Source organism: Camelus ferus, chromosome X, assembly GCF_009834535.1.
Source record: "Camelus ferus isolate YT-003-E chromosome X, BCGSAC_Cfer_1.0, whole genome shotgun sequence".
Classification (NCBI taxonomy): domain Eukaryota; kingdom Metazoa; phylum Chordata; class Mammalia; order Artiodactyla; family Camelidae; genus Camelus; species Camelus ferus.
This window is the reverse complement of record NC_045732.1, coordinates 55,993,925-56,012,948: the sequence shown is the minus strand read 5'-3', so window position 1 is coordinate 56,012,948 and position 19,024 is coordinate 55,993,925. Positions and strand designations below refer to the sequence as shown.

Here is a 19,024-nt window from a genome sequence, read left to right as displayed (position 1 = left end):
CTTCCAGAAAATAGAAGGAACCCCTCCCCATTCATTTTTATGAGACAAGTGTTACTCTGACACTAAATACAAAGCCATTGCAAAAAAGTAGACTGCAGGCCAATCCCTCCTGAATATCAACAGGCTAAAAAAATTATACAGTCCTAAAAACATATGCAGAAAATGCATTTGACAAAATGCATCACCCATTTATGAAACAAACCCAGCCAGTTGACAACAGAGATAAATTACCTCAACTTGATAAAGAGTATCTACAAAGAAATCTACAGAGAACATCACACATAATGTTGAAAAACTGAATGCTTTCCTGCTTAAATCAGGAAGAAGTCAAGGATGTCCACATTCATCACTATTATTCTATGTAGTACTGAAGTTCCAGCCATGACAATAAGGCAAAAAAAAAAAAAAGAATAAAATCCCATAAATCTAAAATATGATGCAAATAAACTCATTTACAAAATAGAAACAGACTCACAGACATAGAAAACAAACTATGGTTACCAAAGGGGAAAGGGAAGGGGGAGGGATAAGTTAGGAGTTTAGGATTAGCAGATACAAACTACTGTATATAAAACAGGTAAACAACAAGGTCCTGTTGTATAGCACAAGGAACTATATTCAACATCTGGTAATCACCTATAATGGAGAAGAACATGAAAAAGAATATATATGTGTGTATGACTGAATCACTATGCTGTATACCAGAAAATAGCATAACACTGTAAATAAACTATACATGAATAAGAAAAAAAGAAAACATTACAACATAAACCAAAAAAAAAAAACAAATAAAAGTCCCATAAATCAAAAAGACAGAAATAAATTTCCTTTATTTGTAGATGGCATGACCTGACTGTCTATGTAGACAATCCTAAAGATTAAAACCAACCAAAAGTTTTCTAGAGCTAATGAGTGAGGTTAAGATGGCAGGATACAAAATCAACATATAAAAATCAACAGTATTTTTACATACTAAGAAAGAGGTAGTGTGACAACTGAAAGTACAAAACCATGTATAATTATACAAACATTAACAATTATACAAACAATGAAATACTTAAGTATAAATCTAACAAATCTTGTACAGAACTTGTATGCAAAAAGCTAAATTTATTGATGAACGAAATCAAAGAAAATGTAAATAAATGAAAAGACACACTATATTCATATATTGGAAGACTTAAAATAGTAAAGATGTAAATTTTTCCCAAATTAATCTGCAATTTTAATGTAATTCCTATCAAAATCCCAGCAAGGAGTTTTATTGACATATACTTTCTTTTGCAAAACATATGAAAAAGTCTCTAGGATAGCCATGACAATCTTGAAAAAATAATAAAGTAGGAGGAGTAATTCTATCAGGTATTAAAGCTTACAATGAGCTTCAATAATAAAGACTGTGGTACTGACAGAAGGATAGAATCATAGATAGATAAAATTGAATAAAGAACCCAGAAATAGTCCTGGATAAGTACAGATGACTGATTTTTGACAAAACTACAAAAGCGGAGTGGCGGAAGAATAGCCTTTTCAAAAAATGGTGCTGGAGCAGGAAAAAAAAAACTTGATTGAGATCATGATTATAAATATAAAAGGTAAAACTTTAAAACTTATAGCAGAAAACATAGGAGAAAATCTTCAGGACCTATGGCTATGTGAATAGATTTTAGATTTGACACCAAAAGCACCATAAAAGAGAAAAATGACAAATTGGACTGCATGAAATATAAAAATTTGCTCTGCATATGATATTTTTAAGAGGTTATAAAAAACAAGCTATAAAGTAGGGGAAATATTTGCAAACCACATATTTGATAAAGGATTTATATGTAGAATATATAGAAAACTCAAAATTCAATGATATAAAAACAGGCAAAACAATTAGAAAATGGGGAAAAGACATGAAGAAATATTTCAACAAGAGGGCATACAGACAAAGGGTTCAATATCACTAGCCATTAGATAATCGAAAATTAAGACTATACTGAGATATCATTACACACACCTATGAAAAGAGCTAATTTTTTTAAAAGGGTCAACACAAAATGCTGATAAGTATGTGGAGAACCTGGAGAACTCATATACAGCTAGTGAGAATATAAAAATGAAGATAGATTAGCGGTTTGTTATAAAACTATACATACACTTACTATATGATCTAGCTCTTGCACGTTTGTCCCAGAGAAATGGAATTATATTGACATAAAAATCTGTACATAAGTGTTCATACAAGCTTTATTAATAAAAAGCAAAAACTGGAAACAATGAGATGACCTGTAATGGAAAAATGGTTATGCAAACTTTGAAACATACCATGAAATATTTCTCAGTAATAAAAAAGGAAAAAAAAACTATTGACACATGCAACAATTTGGAAGGGTATCAAGGGAATTTAGCTAAGTAAAAAAAAAAAAAACTCAAAAAGTCACATACTGTATGATTCTATTTTTAGAACATTCTTCAGATGATGGAATTATAGAGATGGAAAACAGATTAGTGATTTTCAGGGGTTAGGGATCATGGAGTGGGGAGGGAAACAATAAAGGAATAGCAGGAGACACATCCCTGTGGTGATGAAAAAGTCCTATATCTTGGTTGTGGTGGTGTTACACAAATCTACACATGCGATAAAATTCAATAGAAGGATATACAAAGAGACATACACACCAATGTGTGCATGTAAAACTGGTGAAATATGAATAAGATGTGTGAATATACCATGTAAATTTTCTGATTTTTGCATCAGATTATAATTATGTAAGGTTTTGCGATGGGAGAAACTGGTCAAAGGGTACACGGAATCTTTCTGTATTCTTTTTGCAACTTACTTTGAATCTACAGTTGTTTCTAAATAAAAAGTTTTTTAAATGTATGTAATTCAAAGAAAACTTCTAAGATACGTTCCTTGTTCTCTTTTCTATTTAGAATCACTGAATAGCATGAAATGCACACAATTGTATTTTTCACTTCCCTTTATGTATTTTACCTTCCCCATAAAGTTTATTTGTAATGATGTTTGCATTTCAGTTGGTCCAATACTTTAGTTTCTCTTATTCAAAAAATATAATATTCAACAGATATATTTTCCATTTTAACCAGGGTCATAATCATTTCCACACACCTTCCAAAAAAAAATAGTGTAGTATCTGAGATTGTCTCAGGAATAGATAGAGAGCAGCATCTGATTGAATAGAAAATATTTACATTATTATAGTGTCAATATAAAGCCAAAACCCTCCTCTAAACTGAAATTAGTCTTTTTGCATAAAAATAAATATGATAGTACTTTAATTTAGATTCTTATAATCAAAGGATGTTAAAGCTATTAGCTTTTCATCTGTAGCCGGTAGATTGATTTAAAATGTAATGGTCCAGTGGACTCAAGTCTTGGGCTAGATGATACCTTTTATTGTTCCGATGATTATATAGAATTCCAGATTCGATTATCAGTGCTTCTTCTACATATAAAGTTTTCAATAAATGCATTCAATACAAAATGTAAAATATCAAAAAGCCCCTATTCCTGTCAGCAGTTTGGGAGACCAGTGGCTGCCCAGGGAAGAGGGTCTTCTTCCTTTGTGTTTTTGCTTCCACATAAGTAGGGTAGATAGTCCCAAAGGCTCTACTCTAAAGAATTCCAGAACTGATTGTTAAAGACCATGTAACACAATGTCATAACATGCGATGGATTTGGTCAGTTTGTTCGACTAAGTCTGTGGAAAAATAAAATCAAAGGCTTCACTTGACTGACCGGTCAGTTTAGTCAAAATACTTGAGTTAAATCTAAAGTAACACTTTTGGTAAGGTATACTGGACAAAGTCGAATTGGACATCACTGCCAGGAAAGGTCAGATCACATAGACTTTGAAATGGCTGCATGTGAAAATTGAAGGCAAAATGCAAATTCTCATTTGAGACATGTTTCACACTATCACCCAATTTTACAAGGTAGAGTAAGAGGCGGGCTATGGGTAACATACTTTAATGGTATTCCTTCATTTTCTCAAAATTTCCACATAATAGCAAAGCTGGCATTTTATAATTTCCAGAGCTATAAATCATTTTTAAAATCATGATATTACTCAAAACAGATGTGAAAACATATGTTTGCCACAGTTGTATAAACTGCCTACTTGTCAACCTTAATAAATGTTGCAATTTCTACTTTAACTGCATTCCCTTTTAAGAACTAAAATCTATTCTAGGAAAATATATTTTATCTTAATAACACAAAGCAACTGGTAGAACTTGACACAGAAAATCTCACTTAAAAGAAGGCTTTCCTCTATAAGGAAAGTACAATTTAATATGCCACTCCTGTCTATTAATGTCCTCATCAGGGTATGTGACCAACCTATTTGAAATGAGAATAACTGTGCCATTCCACAGCAAGAGATTCAGAAATGCCAGAGAACACCACTGTGTATTTTATGAAAATCGGTTACTATACATCTGTACTAGCACTCCAGCTGATTTTTCATAAGACACAGCAGTGTATACTTGAACAGTGCAGCACGCAGGCCAGTCCTAAATGCCATTTTGACGTATGGGGTTTGCAGTTTTGACGGAATTGTATGCATCATGGACAGCTTGAGATTTTCTTAGAAAAGCTGCTTTACTACCAAACTGTCCTTCAAACAGTCATGCCTAGCTGGGCAAGAGGTTTCAGGAACAAATTGTTGCTGGGTTATGAATGAAGTTTCATCTTTAACGACAATTTCATTACCTGTGTAAGAGTTTGGGTAGTTTAATATACTGACACTGATTTCTTCAATTCTGACAACTTTTCTGAAATCAATCATTTACATCTTGGGGCCCCGGTGGGTATAGCCTTTCAGAGTTTGGATGAAAAAGACAAAACATGTCGTGAGGAAACCAACCATGGATCAATGAAATTAAAATCATACATTATTCCAAAATTCTAACTAAAATACTCATCTACTAATTAGGAAGCAAGTTCAGTTGAGAGAAGAAAGAAAATTTTCTCCATTAACTCTTCAGCTCATGAAGGTTTTATTTTTCTACATATTTTGAGCATCTTTAGTAGAGGTAGAAAAATGCACCCCATAGTGAATTACAGTCAGACCATCTGATAAATTACCTATTAGCTTATGTTCTTTAGCTTAGAGTTACTGACTCATGTCACAGTTATAATGCAGAACCTGTAACATATGCTGATATATTTTCCTTTACTCTTACCTTAACAACGTTTTTAAACAAAGTTGTACTCAGCTTTCATATCAAGATAGCATGACTTTGAAATTCTTACTCTCCCCTACCTTCCTTAAACAGATATCCTATGAAATACCTGGATACTGTGCAGAAATGACACGTGTACGTTAATGGATCAAAAGCTGGATTGCCATTGTATCTATCAACATTCTAGGTAAATAGTTGATTGGAGTAACTTACTAAACTTTCATCTGAAATGTTCAAATTAGTATATACTTTTAAAATAACTTTAGAGGGTTGAGGGGAATATTTCTCCTCCATGACAGCAATTCAAGTTTTTCAAACATAACCAACAAATGGTGATTCATTTACATACAGTTTACAAAGTGCATATGTAATAAAAAGAGAGTCAGATGTCTCTGATCAGGCAAAATAAAAGGGCTTAGGGTAAAGATTGCAAGCACAGGTTCAGAGAAGCTTTGGGCTAATATGTTATTTATAACATCAAATAAACAAGCTTCAGGTAATATTATTTTTTTGCTGTTAAAAGAATTTATCCAAAGCCAGTATGGATCTCTTCTGACTTAGGGAATTGTGGATGCAATATATAGCACTGGGATCTTAATTGAGTTAGTATCTGATCTGTATATGTACATCAAATAGCAAAAATCATTTTACCTTTATTTTCCCTTTGGAATTTTTTGATGGTTGGTCCATTATCCTGATCAACAATGAGTTCTTCTCTATTGTTGGGCATCATAACTATAAATAAGACATAGAACTGAGAAAATTTCTTGCAAAACACCCAAAAGAAAAGCAGAAAAGCATTACATAAACAGCCATTTTACTCTAGTAACAACTAATGTGAATTTTATACACTTCTGCTTCTGAATCAGTGAAAAGATTTTTATTGGTCTGATGATCATACAATTTAAAAATCAATAAGCTGCTTAATCATGTGAAGTTTAAAATATAATTAATATATAGTACATATATAATTGCCAACATATTGTCTTTAAATCATTTAGAAAATTTCCTCTTTAAAACTGATGTGCAAATTAGCTATTTACTTCCATAATTAATAATATATTTCCAAAAATGCTTCTGAAAAGAATTTAGCACTTAATTTCATGAGTTTAAAATAATTATGCATTTAATTCACTCTATAGAGTTTGCAAATAGATAGCAAAATTAATAGATACGATATAATTTTCCAGTAATTGTTGTAGGTGCTTCTTCACAAAACACTTACACTGAAAGAGGAAAATCATGTCAATTTTCAATTTATCATTTAATTCTCCATAGTTATATTTTATTAAAACCTTATATTGGCACTATCAATAAAATATGGTCACTTTAAACCAAAAAATCACCAAACCTTTTACTTCATTTATAGACAATCTCAAATCATGCTTGGACAACTGTGGAATGCACAAAGAGTTTAATTCCTGACAGTGGAATCAGAAATGCTTCATGTTGTCAAGATTTTTTTAGAATGTTTTATTGCTTTCGAAATTTATTTTATTTTTAAGTATAAGATACATTCTCTTATGATACAGCTATCACAGAGTGTACATATTTCCCTATGTGCTCTGCTTTCATCCAGCACTCAATAAATAATTCCCTCTTTCCCTTTCCCTTCTCCCGTCTCCCTCATCAGTGCAAAGATTATCCTTGAAAGAAGAATTTGTTTGGTTTCTTGATTCATTTATGGTCATCTGGCTATACACCCACAGGTCTTGCTCAGACTTCCTTGAATCAGTTGCACACAGTAGTGTAACAAGTAGGTTAGTCTGTATCCACAGACCAGAGTAAAGCTAAAAAACCTCTGTCACTTCTTCTAGAAATTATTCGTACACCCTTAACAGCCATTAGCCTCAAGTTCTAACTCAGTGGTTCTTAACTCTGGTTGCACATTAGAATCTCCTGAGGAGATACTGAAAAGCAAAACAAAACACTGCTGCTAGGCTCTATTCCAGACCAGGTAAATGAGGCCCTGAGCGTGTGGCCTGGGCATTCAGATTTGTAAATGCTCCATAGATTACAATGGGGAGTCAGATTTGAGACCCACTGAGCTCACTATGAAGTTAAATAGCTACAAACAATGTATAATATTGACAGGCTAAGTGAGACTTGGATGAATTTCCACAAGGGAGAAAACGTCTCTGTCCGTCCCAGGGGCAAATACAGAACCTAACACCTTCTTTAATCCTTCAAACTCTTCTCCACTCCCATAAAAACATTATTTTGGAGAGCCTTCAGCAATCACAATTATGAAGTATAAAAATTCACAGTTCACATAAAAAATGTCCTTATAGTAAGACTGAAAGAAGAGCAGAAATAATTTTCCCTAAAGGACATGGATAGATAGGAAATTGGATTGTGTAGGGTACAGAAGATTAATGAAGATTTTACCTAGCTCATTTGGTTCACAGTTATTATATACTAAATGAGAATTTGTTACAGCTGAAGGCACTTGGTAATGTCTGTATACCTGAGTAGGACCAGACAGCAGATGATAAGCAATCAAGGTAAAACCACACAGAGGAAAATAGTGCTTATCCTTCACATTTCCTCAGCACTTTAAATTTCTGAAGTGTTTGTCCACATATTATTTCATTTGACCTCACAAAACTCCAGTGCATTAGGCAGAGCTGTAAGTATTCCCATATATTAGGTAAAGATACTCATAGTTGTTAAGTGACATACCCAGGATCTCATAGCTAGTAAGGACCAGACTGTGGCTAGATTCAATTCTCCAATATGCCACGTCACTGACAAAAACATTATTCTATTTCTGAAATAGTGTCTATGGTGTCAGACTTCTGAGATAATACAAAGTAGATATAAGGAAAAGCAAGCTAAATATTTGTGATCTGAATTGTTGAGATTGTAGCAAATCATACATTGATTCACTTTTTAATGGCTGTTAAACGATTAACTGCCTAAACGCTATTTTATCTTCCATTATTAGAAGAATGCTGTGAATGTAACAAGTGATTTGTATTATACTAGCTGTTAAATACCAACATATTGAATCAACATATACTCTACAAAAATCCCTGCAAATTTTCCCATGAGAGCCAGTGATACAGTAAATTTAGGTGCTTCCAAAGAATCAAATTCTAATACTTTGTTTCATTTTGTTGTTCATATTGCTTCAGCAAAACCCCACAAATTGACCACTTCAAAAAACCATTTATATTAAGGAAGCATCAGCTCCCCAGCTTTTTTCTCCACTCTCTATTGCTTAATAAAGAATTTCCATTATCTTTCAATTCATTGTTTCAGATGAGATACTCACCCATTCTCTCCGAATGGTGATCCATCTGAGAGGGAGAGCTGGACACACTGCTGCTGGGGTGGGAGGAGGTCTGGCTCCCAGGGCGATGACTCTCTTCCAGAGAGGGAGCAGGAGAAGGACTCTCTGGGATCCGTTCCTTCCACAAAAGGAAATAGAAAAGGAAATGTCACCTGTGCACCAAGTTTTTCATGTTGGATGAGTCCATAACATTTGAAATGTTGACTTCTCATCCTGAAAGTTCATCCATCCACAATACCTGGTCTTAAACACATATCTTTAGACAAAAACATATTTTTTGTTCTTAGGAAATTAACAGGGTATCATGAGTGTTAAATAACAGAAGATGAAAGGGCTCAGTGCCATGCCAGTTCCATGGTAGAGGCTCAAGAAAAGTTAGTTTCCATTTCTTTTCCTAGGAAATTCATCAAGAATTATGAATAAAGTGATTATTATTAATGAAGGTTATTGTTATTGCAAGCTTCTACATTGGTATGATGTTCATGCTATAATCTAGGGGGTGATCCTACTCTCTGAGTAAGAAGCTCTCTCACAGGTAAACACTTGAGAACCCTGGAATAAAGCTCACAAATAGTGGCAACTGGGACATGTTGAGTCTTTCTGCACATACAAAAAGTATGGAAAGAATATACTTATAATCTACCAGACCTTAGGAATTCATGTTGAATTTCGCCAACAAAAGAGTTGGGTAGTCACAGGACACAGTGATGGGTTTGAAAACTAATGTGAAAACCTATCAATATTAGTTCATTAGTATTGTTTAGATTTTTATAGTTTTTAATAATGAATCTGAGTAAAAATAAGATATTTCTTTTACATACCTCTGTACTAACTGATATGGTTCTCAGGATTTTTGGGATTATGATGATTGCTATAAAACTCTGATATTAGTCACTATGTTTATGCATCACAAACTGATGAATAAATCTGACAATCATTCTGTTAATGTGATAAATAAAAAACAAAATTATGGTGTTTATTTATTTATGCAATAAATGTGACTGGGTGATAGACATGCTGGGACAGAGAATGTTTGTTCTATAAAGTATTTAATTCATCCATAATAAATTTCTTAAATTAAATGTTCTGTCTAATTATGTGTAATTATAACATCAGTATTCTAATCATCATAACATTAAAAATTAGTTTGTCAAATGTGTGCTTATACATTTTCACACTGATTTTGCATGAGAGGCCCCAAATTGATAAATCCCTTTAAGAAAAATTGTTTTTAATGCAAAAGTACTAGCATGAGAGTTAAAGGCTATTATTTCATTAGTATAAGTTACCATTTTGCAATGTCTATCATTGTGGCAGGCAGAATACTCCACCTCTCCACAAAGATTCAGTCTATATCCTAATAGCTGGAACCTGTGAATATGTTGCCTCAAACACGGGAATCTTAAAAAAAAAAAGAAAAGATACAAGTTCTATTCACAAGCCAAAAACAGACTCACGGACATAGAAAACAGACTATGGTTAACAAAGGGGAAAGGGTAGGGAAGGGATAAAATTAGGAGTTTGGGATTAACACACACATTACTATATATAAAACAGATAAACAACAAGGATCTACTGAATAGCAGAGGGAACTATATTCAATATCTTATAATAACCTATAATGGAAAAGAATCTGAAAAGAAAAAATATATATGTATGTATATGTATAACTGAATCACTTTGCTGTACATCTGAAAGTAACATTGTAAATGACCTACACTTCAATAAAATTTTTTAATTTAAAAATATGTTGCCTCACATGACAAAATGGAATTTTCATACGTGATTGAGAATCTTCAGATAGAGATATAGCACTGGATTATCTTGGAGGCAGAAAGGGAAAGTCAAAAGAAGATACGATTGTAGAAGGATGGTCAGAGAGAAGCAACGTTGCTGGCTTTGAAGATGGGGGAATAGAACCATGAGCCAAGAAATGCAGTTGGCCGCTAGAAGCTGCAAAAAGCAAGGAAACTGATTATTTCCAGGACACTTACAGAAAGAAATGCAGTCCTGACAACACCTTGATTTTAGTTCAGTGATACCTATGTCAGACATCTGATCTCCAGAACTGTAAGATAATAAATCTGCATTGTTTTTAAGCCACTAAATTTGTTGTAATTTGTTACAGAAACAATAAAAACTAGTACAGTCATCAATGTAGTATGTTCATTTTTTAAATGGTGTTTGATAATACTATCTAGCATTTAGTTAACATTTGATAATTTTAATGAAAGGAATAGTGGACTTTGAGTGTATTAGCTGTAGTATTATATAATTACAAGATACCAATTATAAATATAGATTACACTTTAAAGGCTCCATAACTGTTGTCATGCTTCAAAAACGTTTTAAGACAGTGAACTACACATTTCATTTATATTTAGTATACAGACAAATATCTAGTTGCAATAATCTGTATACAGGTCAAAATCAAAAGCAAAGCAGAAGAGAATAAATTTTTTTCCAAATAATTATATTTGTATTTTGAAGGGATGGTTTGGGGATGGACAGTAAAATATATATAACCCTTATACCACATCCTTTAACGTTTTGAAAGGCGTAGTTCATCAGTTGTGAAATTCAACTTAAACTGTAGTGATTAAAAATACAATCTCTAAACACCACGTGTATACACACACACACATCCACCAATGAAAGGAATTTCAGATGAGGTCAAAATTATTTTTTTTTGCTTTTTGCTGTTGTGTAGTCTTAATGACTCTATGCTAAAATATGTTCATAACGTGTAGAACATGCAGTCTTTGAATTCGAACATTGGATATTTGCTGAAAAAATGTGTAATTCAATGAACTACATCTTTAATGGACCTCTAAGTGAATAGACAGGGACAAAGTGCAGTGGTTACTGAGCAAAAATAGAACAGAACAAACAAAAATCACTGTGCAGGGGCAAACAGGAGTCATACACACAGCAATTTATGCTACCCTAATATAAATGGATAAATTTTGAGTGACTCATAAAGAGACTCCAGCTGACAGTGATATTTGCTCTTGTCCACTCTGCTTAATAAAAAAATGAAAGTTCATTCTGAAGTTTTTAAAAATTGGAAGAGCTTCTACACCAAAAGAAAATGCTATAAGCAATGAGAAAAAAAATACAGTGCTATAAAGAGGGATCCCCAAAATGTTTAAAATTTGCATATGATCAAATAATATGAACTCAAATAATTTACTTTTAAACTCCTTTGACATTTTCAATAGCACATTAAGTGAAACAATAAATAACTTTGAAAACATGATTTAGAGTTACAGTAACATTTTGCAGGAAATCATATTTCTGCTTTAAGATTTTGTAGCCTGAACTTTCCAAATTCAGTCAAGGTTCAGGTCATTGTTACTATTTTCCTAAGGCATCATACAGGTCAGACTTTTTTTCACCATGTAAACAATATTAGGTGAGTCCAGTGCCTTATATGTATTAAGAATTAAGTGTGTTTAAAAATTTTTGTGTGGAACTAGGAATCTTTAATTTCTCCTAAAATAATGAATAGTTCTTTAAACTATTTCTTCTTTGCAAGTCAACAGATCCATTTTTCAGCCCTGTAATCAGTATGCATCTATTTAGCTACTTAACTGCAATGTGCTTCGGTTCATTAGGTGGCTACTGTTGTGTCTCAGCCTAGTTAAATTTTCACAGCAAGTTAATCTGTTTTATTACAAATGAGAACACAAGTAATAATGTCCTCACCATTTGCCAAAGACAGGGTTAACAGTATTTGCAACAAATCAATAAGGGCATTTAGAAAGGAAAATTGCAAATCTAAAACCCCAATCATTTTACTCATTGATGACTTCATTTTATTTGGCATTTATGACTTTTACGACCCTGTTACTCTTCATGTATTTCATTCGCGCCCCAATGGAAACAGCTGTAGCTCTTCTGAAACATTGTAGAAGTCTTCTCCAGAATCAGCCAAAGGAGCAGAGGAGAAAGATTTCCAAAACTGATACATATTTACTCAATCAAATCCCCATTTTCCCCTGCAATTAGTAAAACTGTCTGCAACAATGCCTCAAATTCTAGCATATACTTATATAGTTCAAGGCTTAAGCCTAAGAAGAAAGAGATACTATAGAAAATGTTATTAATTTGCACATACTATCTCTTTTTCTATCATACTGCTTCCCTTTTCTGGGAGGGGGGTGGATATCACAAATGGTCAAAGGAGACCTTCATCATATGAAATAATTTGAGAGTACATTTGAATCTTAATAAAGAACAGAGTCGATGCTGAGAAAATGCAGTTTTATGCAAGGTTTAACACTGTCAATTTGATATAGGATTTAGTTTATTGGCACTGAAGTATCAATTCTGCCCATTTTCACGGAGATCCTTTATTTCATCTCAATGTATTTGTTTACATCCTTGGAAATATGGCAGTATACACAGAACTTATGAAGTACTAATACATGCATATTAACATGTGTTAATATGTATGTGTATGTGTGTAATTGCCTTTCAAGAACAACCATCTCAATATTACATTTTTACCTCTGATATTTTATTATATTGATTCTTATCAAGCATTCAGTGGGGTTATGTAATATACAATTTGTCTTTTTATTTTTATTTAATTAGAATTCAACTCTCACTGTAATTACTCTTCCAAATGTTAATCTATTAATGAGTTCCTAAAGGACTTAATGGCATTTCGCTGCTGAGGAGTGGCTTTTGGAAGTTTATCTGAATGCTGGATATTTTATTCATGCATTTGTCTTGATATTTCATATTTAATTGATGTGTTCATTCTGTTCTGTCACCAAGGTTCTGCAGTAACAATGGATTGTAATTTGACAACCAATAAAATTAGGGACAAGAAAATAAAAAGTCTGTGCACTGTTGTTGCTAACTTGGCTTACCACTAATCCTGAGGAAGAATTTGATGCCCAAATTGGTTATCTTTGAATACTATTGGAAGGATGGCAATTTATGAATTTTTATAAATCAGTTTAAGAGTTAGTATGTGTTCCACAATCACCAATTTACAATTGTATTTAAGTTAACACAGATGGCTGTGGCAAACTTTTCATGAATTTAGAAAAAAACAGGGAGACTGGGAGGTGCAGCTGGAACAAGTAACCATGAGAGAGTCCAAAGTCATAGGCACTCCCTATCTGTGACCTATGCGATAGTTGGACAAAGGACCCTCTCACCTCTTCAGTGTGGTCAACTTGTTCTGAAAGAAGCTGACAGCTTAAGGGAATCAGCCATAATATCTGCTCATAGCAGATGAATGCCCTTGAGTGGGAGAACAGATAGTTCAGTGGGAATATGCATGGCTTGCAAATTACATGGTGGGCTTGGACCTCTGCCACTCACCCAAACACACCCAAACACACACACGCACACACAGACAACACACACAAACACAAACACAAACACCCCTTAGTTCTTACTCAATGCATCTTCATCTCATGTTCTAAAAGATAGTAATAGCTTTGTCTTTCAATAGTGCATTTAAAATAAGACTCAACTAGTGATTTTTTTCAGTGAATCTGAATTATCACAAAAAACCCTCTCTGTGTTGACTAATTTTAATACCAGATGTTCACATGCTAATGCCATTGCCTTGTGACCATTTCCAATCAATTCATTAATTGCCAGCTGCTCAGCCAAACAAAAAACACAGCTAATCAGATGGTATTGGTAAACAGCCAAATAACAGCTTCCTACTTAAATTTCTTAAATTTGTTATCAGAGAAAACGATGGCACACTGATATGACAAAGTTCCCACAAATGTATTATAAGAAGTTTAAATGTATAGAAAAATGTATTATAAGATATTTAAATGTCAAATATGAAATAGGTTTTCATATCAATTCGATATTTTACTTATTTTGCTTTCAGGATTTTGCCACATCGAGTAATATAACTGAAGCCTTGCAAGCCTAATGATCATAATGCAATTTCCAATTCATGTTATAGCTATATTAGTTATTAGCTACACATGCTAAATGCTGAGCCAACAGTAAAGGGATCTGAGCCAGACCTAAAGACTATGTGCCTGGCATAACAATATTCACAAACTAGTTTCTGGCCAAAAAACTCCAAAAAGAAACAACAAAACCAAAACCAAAACCAAACAAATTTGTTTGCAACTTATGTCTTTCCCAGTTTTGGAATTAAAGTCTTTATCACTAATGATCATTTATTTTGAAAACATTTCCCAAAGTTTAATATCCAATGAATAATTGGTTTTCATTCATTCATGCAACAAACATTTACTGAGTGCCTACTAGACCCATTGGGGATGAAAGAAAGGCCTATGGGTGTTTTTATATGGTGTACAGATGACCACAGTTCAAACAAATGACTAAATCATCCACACATAAGCATTCAAAGATAATTTAAAATAAAATACAAATCAGATCAATTTTGATATTAGAATGGGCACCCCTCTCCAGTCCCCAGAAGATCCCTAACCTTTCTTCTGTGGCACTGAGATCAAAGCAGCCATTACATGTGAACAAATGCTCCCTAGGGGGAGGGTCCAATACCTGTATATGCATCTACTGGTGGGGCAACCCTCAGTCCTGGTACTGACAAGAGGTTGCACAGTCAAAGGTATATAGAGAAAGCTACTTCTTCCTCAGGCTAGCCCTCAGCTATGGTACTGTTTTCTCCTTATTACTATTTCTATATGGATTCCTGAGTATAAAATAAAATAAAATAAAATAAAATAAAATAAAATAAAATAATATTAGCTAATAAATATTGAGTATTTACCAGATGCCAGACAATGCTCTAAGTGTGTTAACAAGCTTTATCTCTTCTAAGCTTTATGTTACCACTGTACCTATGAAATAGGTACAGCGATTATTCTTATTTCATTGGGAAATAAGGTAAACTGAGATATAGGCAAGTTAATTAACTTTCCTAAAGTGATATAACAAGAAATAGTGAAACTGGGATTCAAACAGGCAGACAATCTGACTTCAGAGCCCATGCCTTACCCATTATGTCGTACTGCCTCCAATGAATTCTGCTTCTTAATTCATCTTAGCTAACAAACTAGGACGGCTCTAGCCAGAAACAGTATATAATTCTATACATTCTATACATTCTTTTGGGGTTGGAGCTTCTGCCTGTTTATTTTGTGTTTTTGAGAAGGCAATGTAACATGCTCCTTTACACATATTAAACTTTTGCTAATTCAGTGAATTGTGTATTCTTGCTGTTTGTTTTCTAACAGAAAATGATGATAATAATAATAGAGTAAGTCAATATTCAGCAATAACTGTCCTTTCTGGGCAAATTCAAGGCTAACTGCAAAACACTTGCTGAGTTTTTAATATGCATAATCTTTTTTCCCCCCAAAGAATACTAGTGATTCTGGACTTCTCAACCATCCTGCCTAATACTCTAAAACAGTGCTGTCCAAAAAAATTTTCTGCAATGACGCAAATATTCTCTACCTGTGCTATCTAATACAGTAGTCACAAGCAACATGTGACTTTTGAGTTGAAATGTGGCTAGTTGCAACGGGGGAACCAAGGTTTTCATTTTACTTAATTAATTGAAATCGAAATATCCACATGTGGCTAGTGGTGACTCTACTGAACAGTGTTGCTATAGTAAGTATGTGCTATGAGTAAGATTCATTGTTAATTGTTTACAACTGTGGAGGTGGGTAAATTCATTAAACTGTAAGCAAATATGTATTTTCTTTAGCTGTCTAAGCTTCTAAAAGTCACATTACTTCTCAGAGCTCTAAAAATGCTATGGTTTTCTCTCCTACCTATGAAAAGGGAATTTAAAACAAACAAACAAACAAACAAACAAACAAACAAAACAAAAGCAGTGGTGAATAGCCAGTCAGGTCTCCCTTGTGTTAGTTTTCACTATTTTTTTCACTATTTTCACTATTTAAGGGCATTTGCAGAAATCAGCACCTCTAATCACCAAACTTTTTTTCACATTGAGGTAGAAATATTTGCACACCTGTAGAAGAAAAAGACACAAGTGCAATTGTGCTCCTTCCAATTTGACCTCATTCTATGTTAAGATAGTATAATTTCAATTGGCAAGCAAACTGATTATTCATTTATTTTCATAGAGATTTCTCAAACTTTGAGTTAACATGTTATGCTTTTCTGAAGAAATAGAAGATAATAGATAAAATGGTTTGGAAAGGTTTGTTTTATTTTGTTTAATGGATATGGGAGGAAATTGGCATAGAGACTTTAATTTGATAAACATTTCATATTTCACATAATGCTCTAAAAGGAGAGTGTTGTCTTGGAGGCTGCTCAAACGAAAGCTAATTGTTAAATATGCAGTAATTTTGTGAGCCAGGTGTTAAGCTGTTGGTAACTTGAAATCAGCCATGGTGGGAATATTTACACCACTGAAATTGGCAAATGTTATAAAACAGAGGTTTTCTTTTTTATTTTGTTTTGTTTTTGGAGAGCTCATTTACAGGCATGCCATTGGATGCTAGCCCAAATATAAAATCTAACATGCTGAACTTTTAAGTCTCTTGTAAGAATCAGAAAAATTACAGGATTTTAAAAAGTTTCATTCTAATGTTCAAGATTATCTGACCAGGCAAATAATAAGATTATGAATAAGCACACTAAGTGCTGTGTTCATTTGAACATTTAAACAAACACAAATAGACTGTCACATTATAAAAATACATATTATGTGAATATGCAATCACAGTTGTCTGCTTTCCACACTGGTCCTTTGAAAGGTCCTGAAAAATTAAAGATGAATATCGTACACTAACTATCATCTACTAGTAAAATTTTAAGTGCAGAGAATGTAGGAAAATTTAAATCATTATATGTAGTTTCCATTCCTGTTATGATTGAGGAAACCCTGGTCCCATAAAGCATAAAACAAAATCTGCAAAACCATGTTTTGAAAATAGTACATGAGCTCAGTTTATCTATTTAAATTTTAATCAAGAATTCTGTTTATTGTTTCTCTCTCCCTATTAGATCATAAGCCTTAAAAATCTCCTGATGTATAACAGGGACTCAATCAATGAAAAACAAAAAATATGGATGGACCCACAATCTTTTTAAACCAGCTATCAGTGGCCTCTTCTGATTCAATTAGTTGTTAACACTGTGCTTGCTAACAAATGCCAAACTGGTGTACCTGAATTAAAATGAGGAGTTAACATGGCTTACAGATTATCCTAACCAGTTTTTTGATGTAGACTCAGTCAGAAGAAATGTAAACAGAACAGTTTATAGAAACAAAGTGTAAAGAAACTGAGATCTATTTTGCAAAAAGTGAAGCATAGAAATATTAAAATAGTTCCTCCCAGACACTTTGATCAGAAATGCTAAGTGCTGAGAATTAAATATGGCTTGTATAACAAGTCATTCACTAACTCGATATTCTGTTTATCATATATTCAAAGCACATACCACAAGACCAGCTCCAAAATTGTGATCGCAGTCTCATAATCATTGGTGACAAGGCACAGGCATCAGCTTAACACAAAGTATGCTAAAAGAGTAGCAGTGTTTAGAAGGATTCTGAAACCTTGTTTCAGTATCACAGCTTTTTTTTTTTTAAATTCAAGGGAGTTTTTAAAAAATGATAGAAAAAGGGAAAGTTTAATTTAAAAGTAAAAACAAATAGGTAAACAATAATTTAAACACATCAATAAGTTTGGTAGCTCTTTTTGTGGATATTCGTAAATTTTAATATAACTAAACAGATATTTTGGACTTTTTCGTAATGTGTTCTAATCTCTTGCTATGTATATCAAGTTTCTGATATATTTGCTTTTCTGAAGCTGTGTTTTAAATTGCTGAAAGTAGGGATATATTGGAAATATTAGCTGACTTTTAACTATAGAGATGCTAGCCTACATGACACTATAATCACATTAGATTGTATACACTATGGACTGAATGTTCATCTCCCCCAAATCATATGATGAAACATTAATCTCAAATGTGATGGTATCTGGAGATGTGGCTTCTGGAAGGTAATAGTTCATGAAGGGAGAAACCTTCATGTTGGGATTAATGCTTTTACAAGAAGAGGCAGGAGAGCCTGCTTCTTCTCTTTCTCTTCACCATGTGAGGATACAATGAGAAGATAACCATCAGAAAGAGAACTCTCACCAGGAATGGGATCAGGAGGCACTTTGACTTTAAGTTTCTCCGCCTCTAGAACTGTGAGAAATAAATTTCTCTTGTTTAAGCCATCCAGTCTATGGTATATTGTTATAGCAGACCACCTGAGTTCAGATAATATAATACACAGCAAAGAGGGTTGTGTGAAACAGGCCATTGTGACTTTCCCTAATTCATAGTGAATTTGTTAGGAAAAAAACCCAAAAATTATAGTTATGGCATTTATTTCTAAATTTTAAATGTTAAATTCTCTGAGCATTCATATCTTGGAAGGACAGTTTATCCTTAAATGGTAAATACAATATAAAAGATCCAGTGACTTCAATGAAAATATTTTGTGAGTAATTACCAAGAGTAATACAAATTTCAATTTCTGTTTTTATGCCAAACTAACAAGATTTTTTA

General features: G+C 33.2%; 1 protein-coding gene across 1 annotated transcript in view; it reads right to left on the bottom strand.

Moving 5' to 3' along the window:
- LOC102513235 (dachshund homolog 2) overlaps positions 1 to 19,024 on the bottom strand; it is a 119,697-nt gene that overhangs the window by 80,116 nt on the left and 20,557 nt on the right. The window contains exons 4-5 of the mRNA XM_032474685.1: positions 8,477 to 8,612; positions 5,851 to 5,934 (exon numbers count right to left, since the gene is read on the bottom strand). Coding sequence (XP_032330576.1) covers positions 5,851 to 5,934; positions 8,477 to 8,612 — 220 coding nt within the window. The remainder of the gene's footprint in view (positions 1 to 5,850; positions 5,935 to 8,476; positions 8,613 to 19,024) is intronic.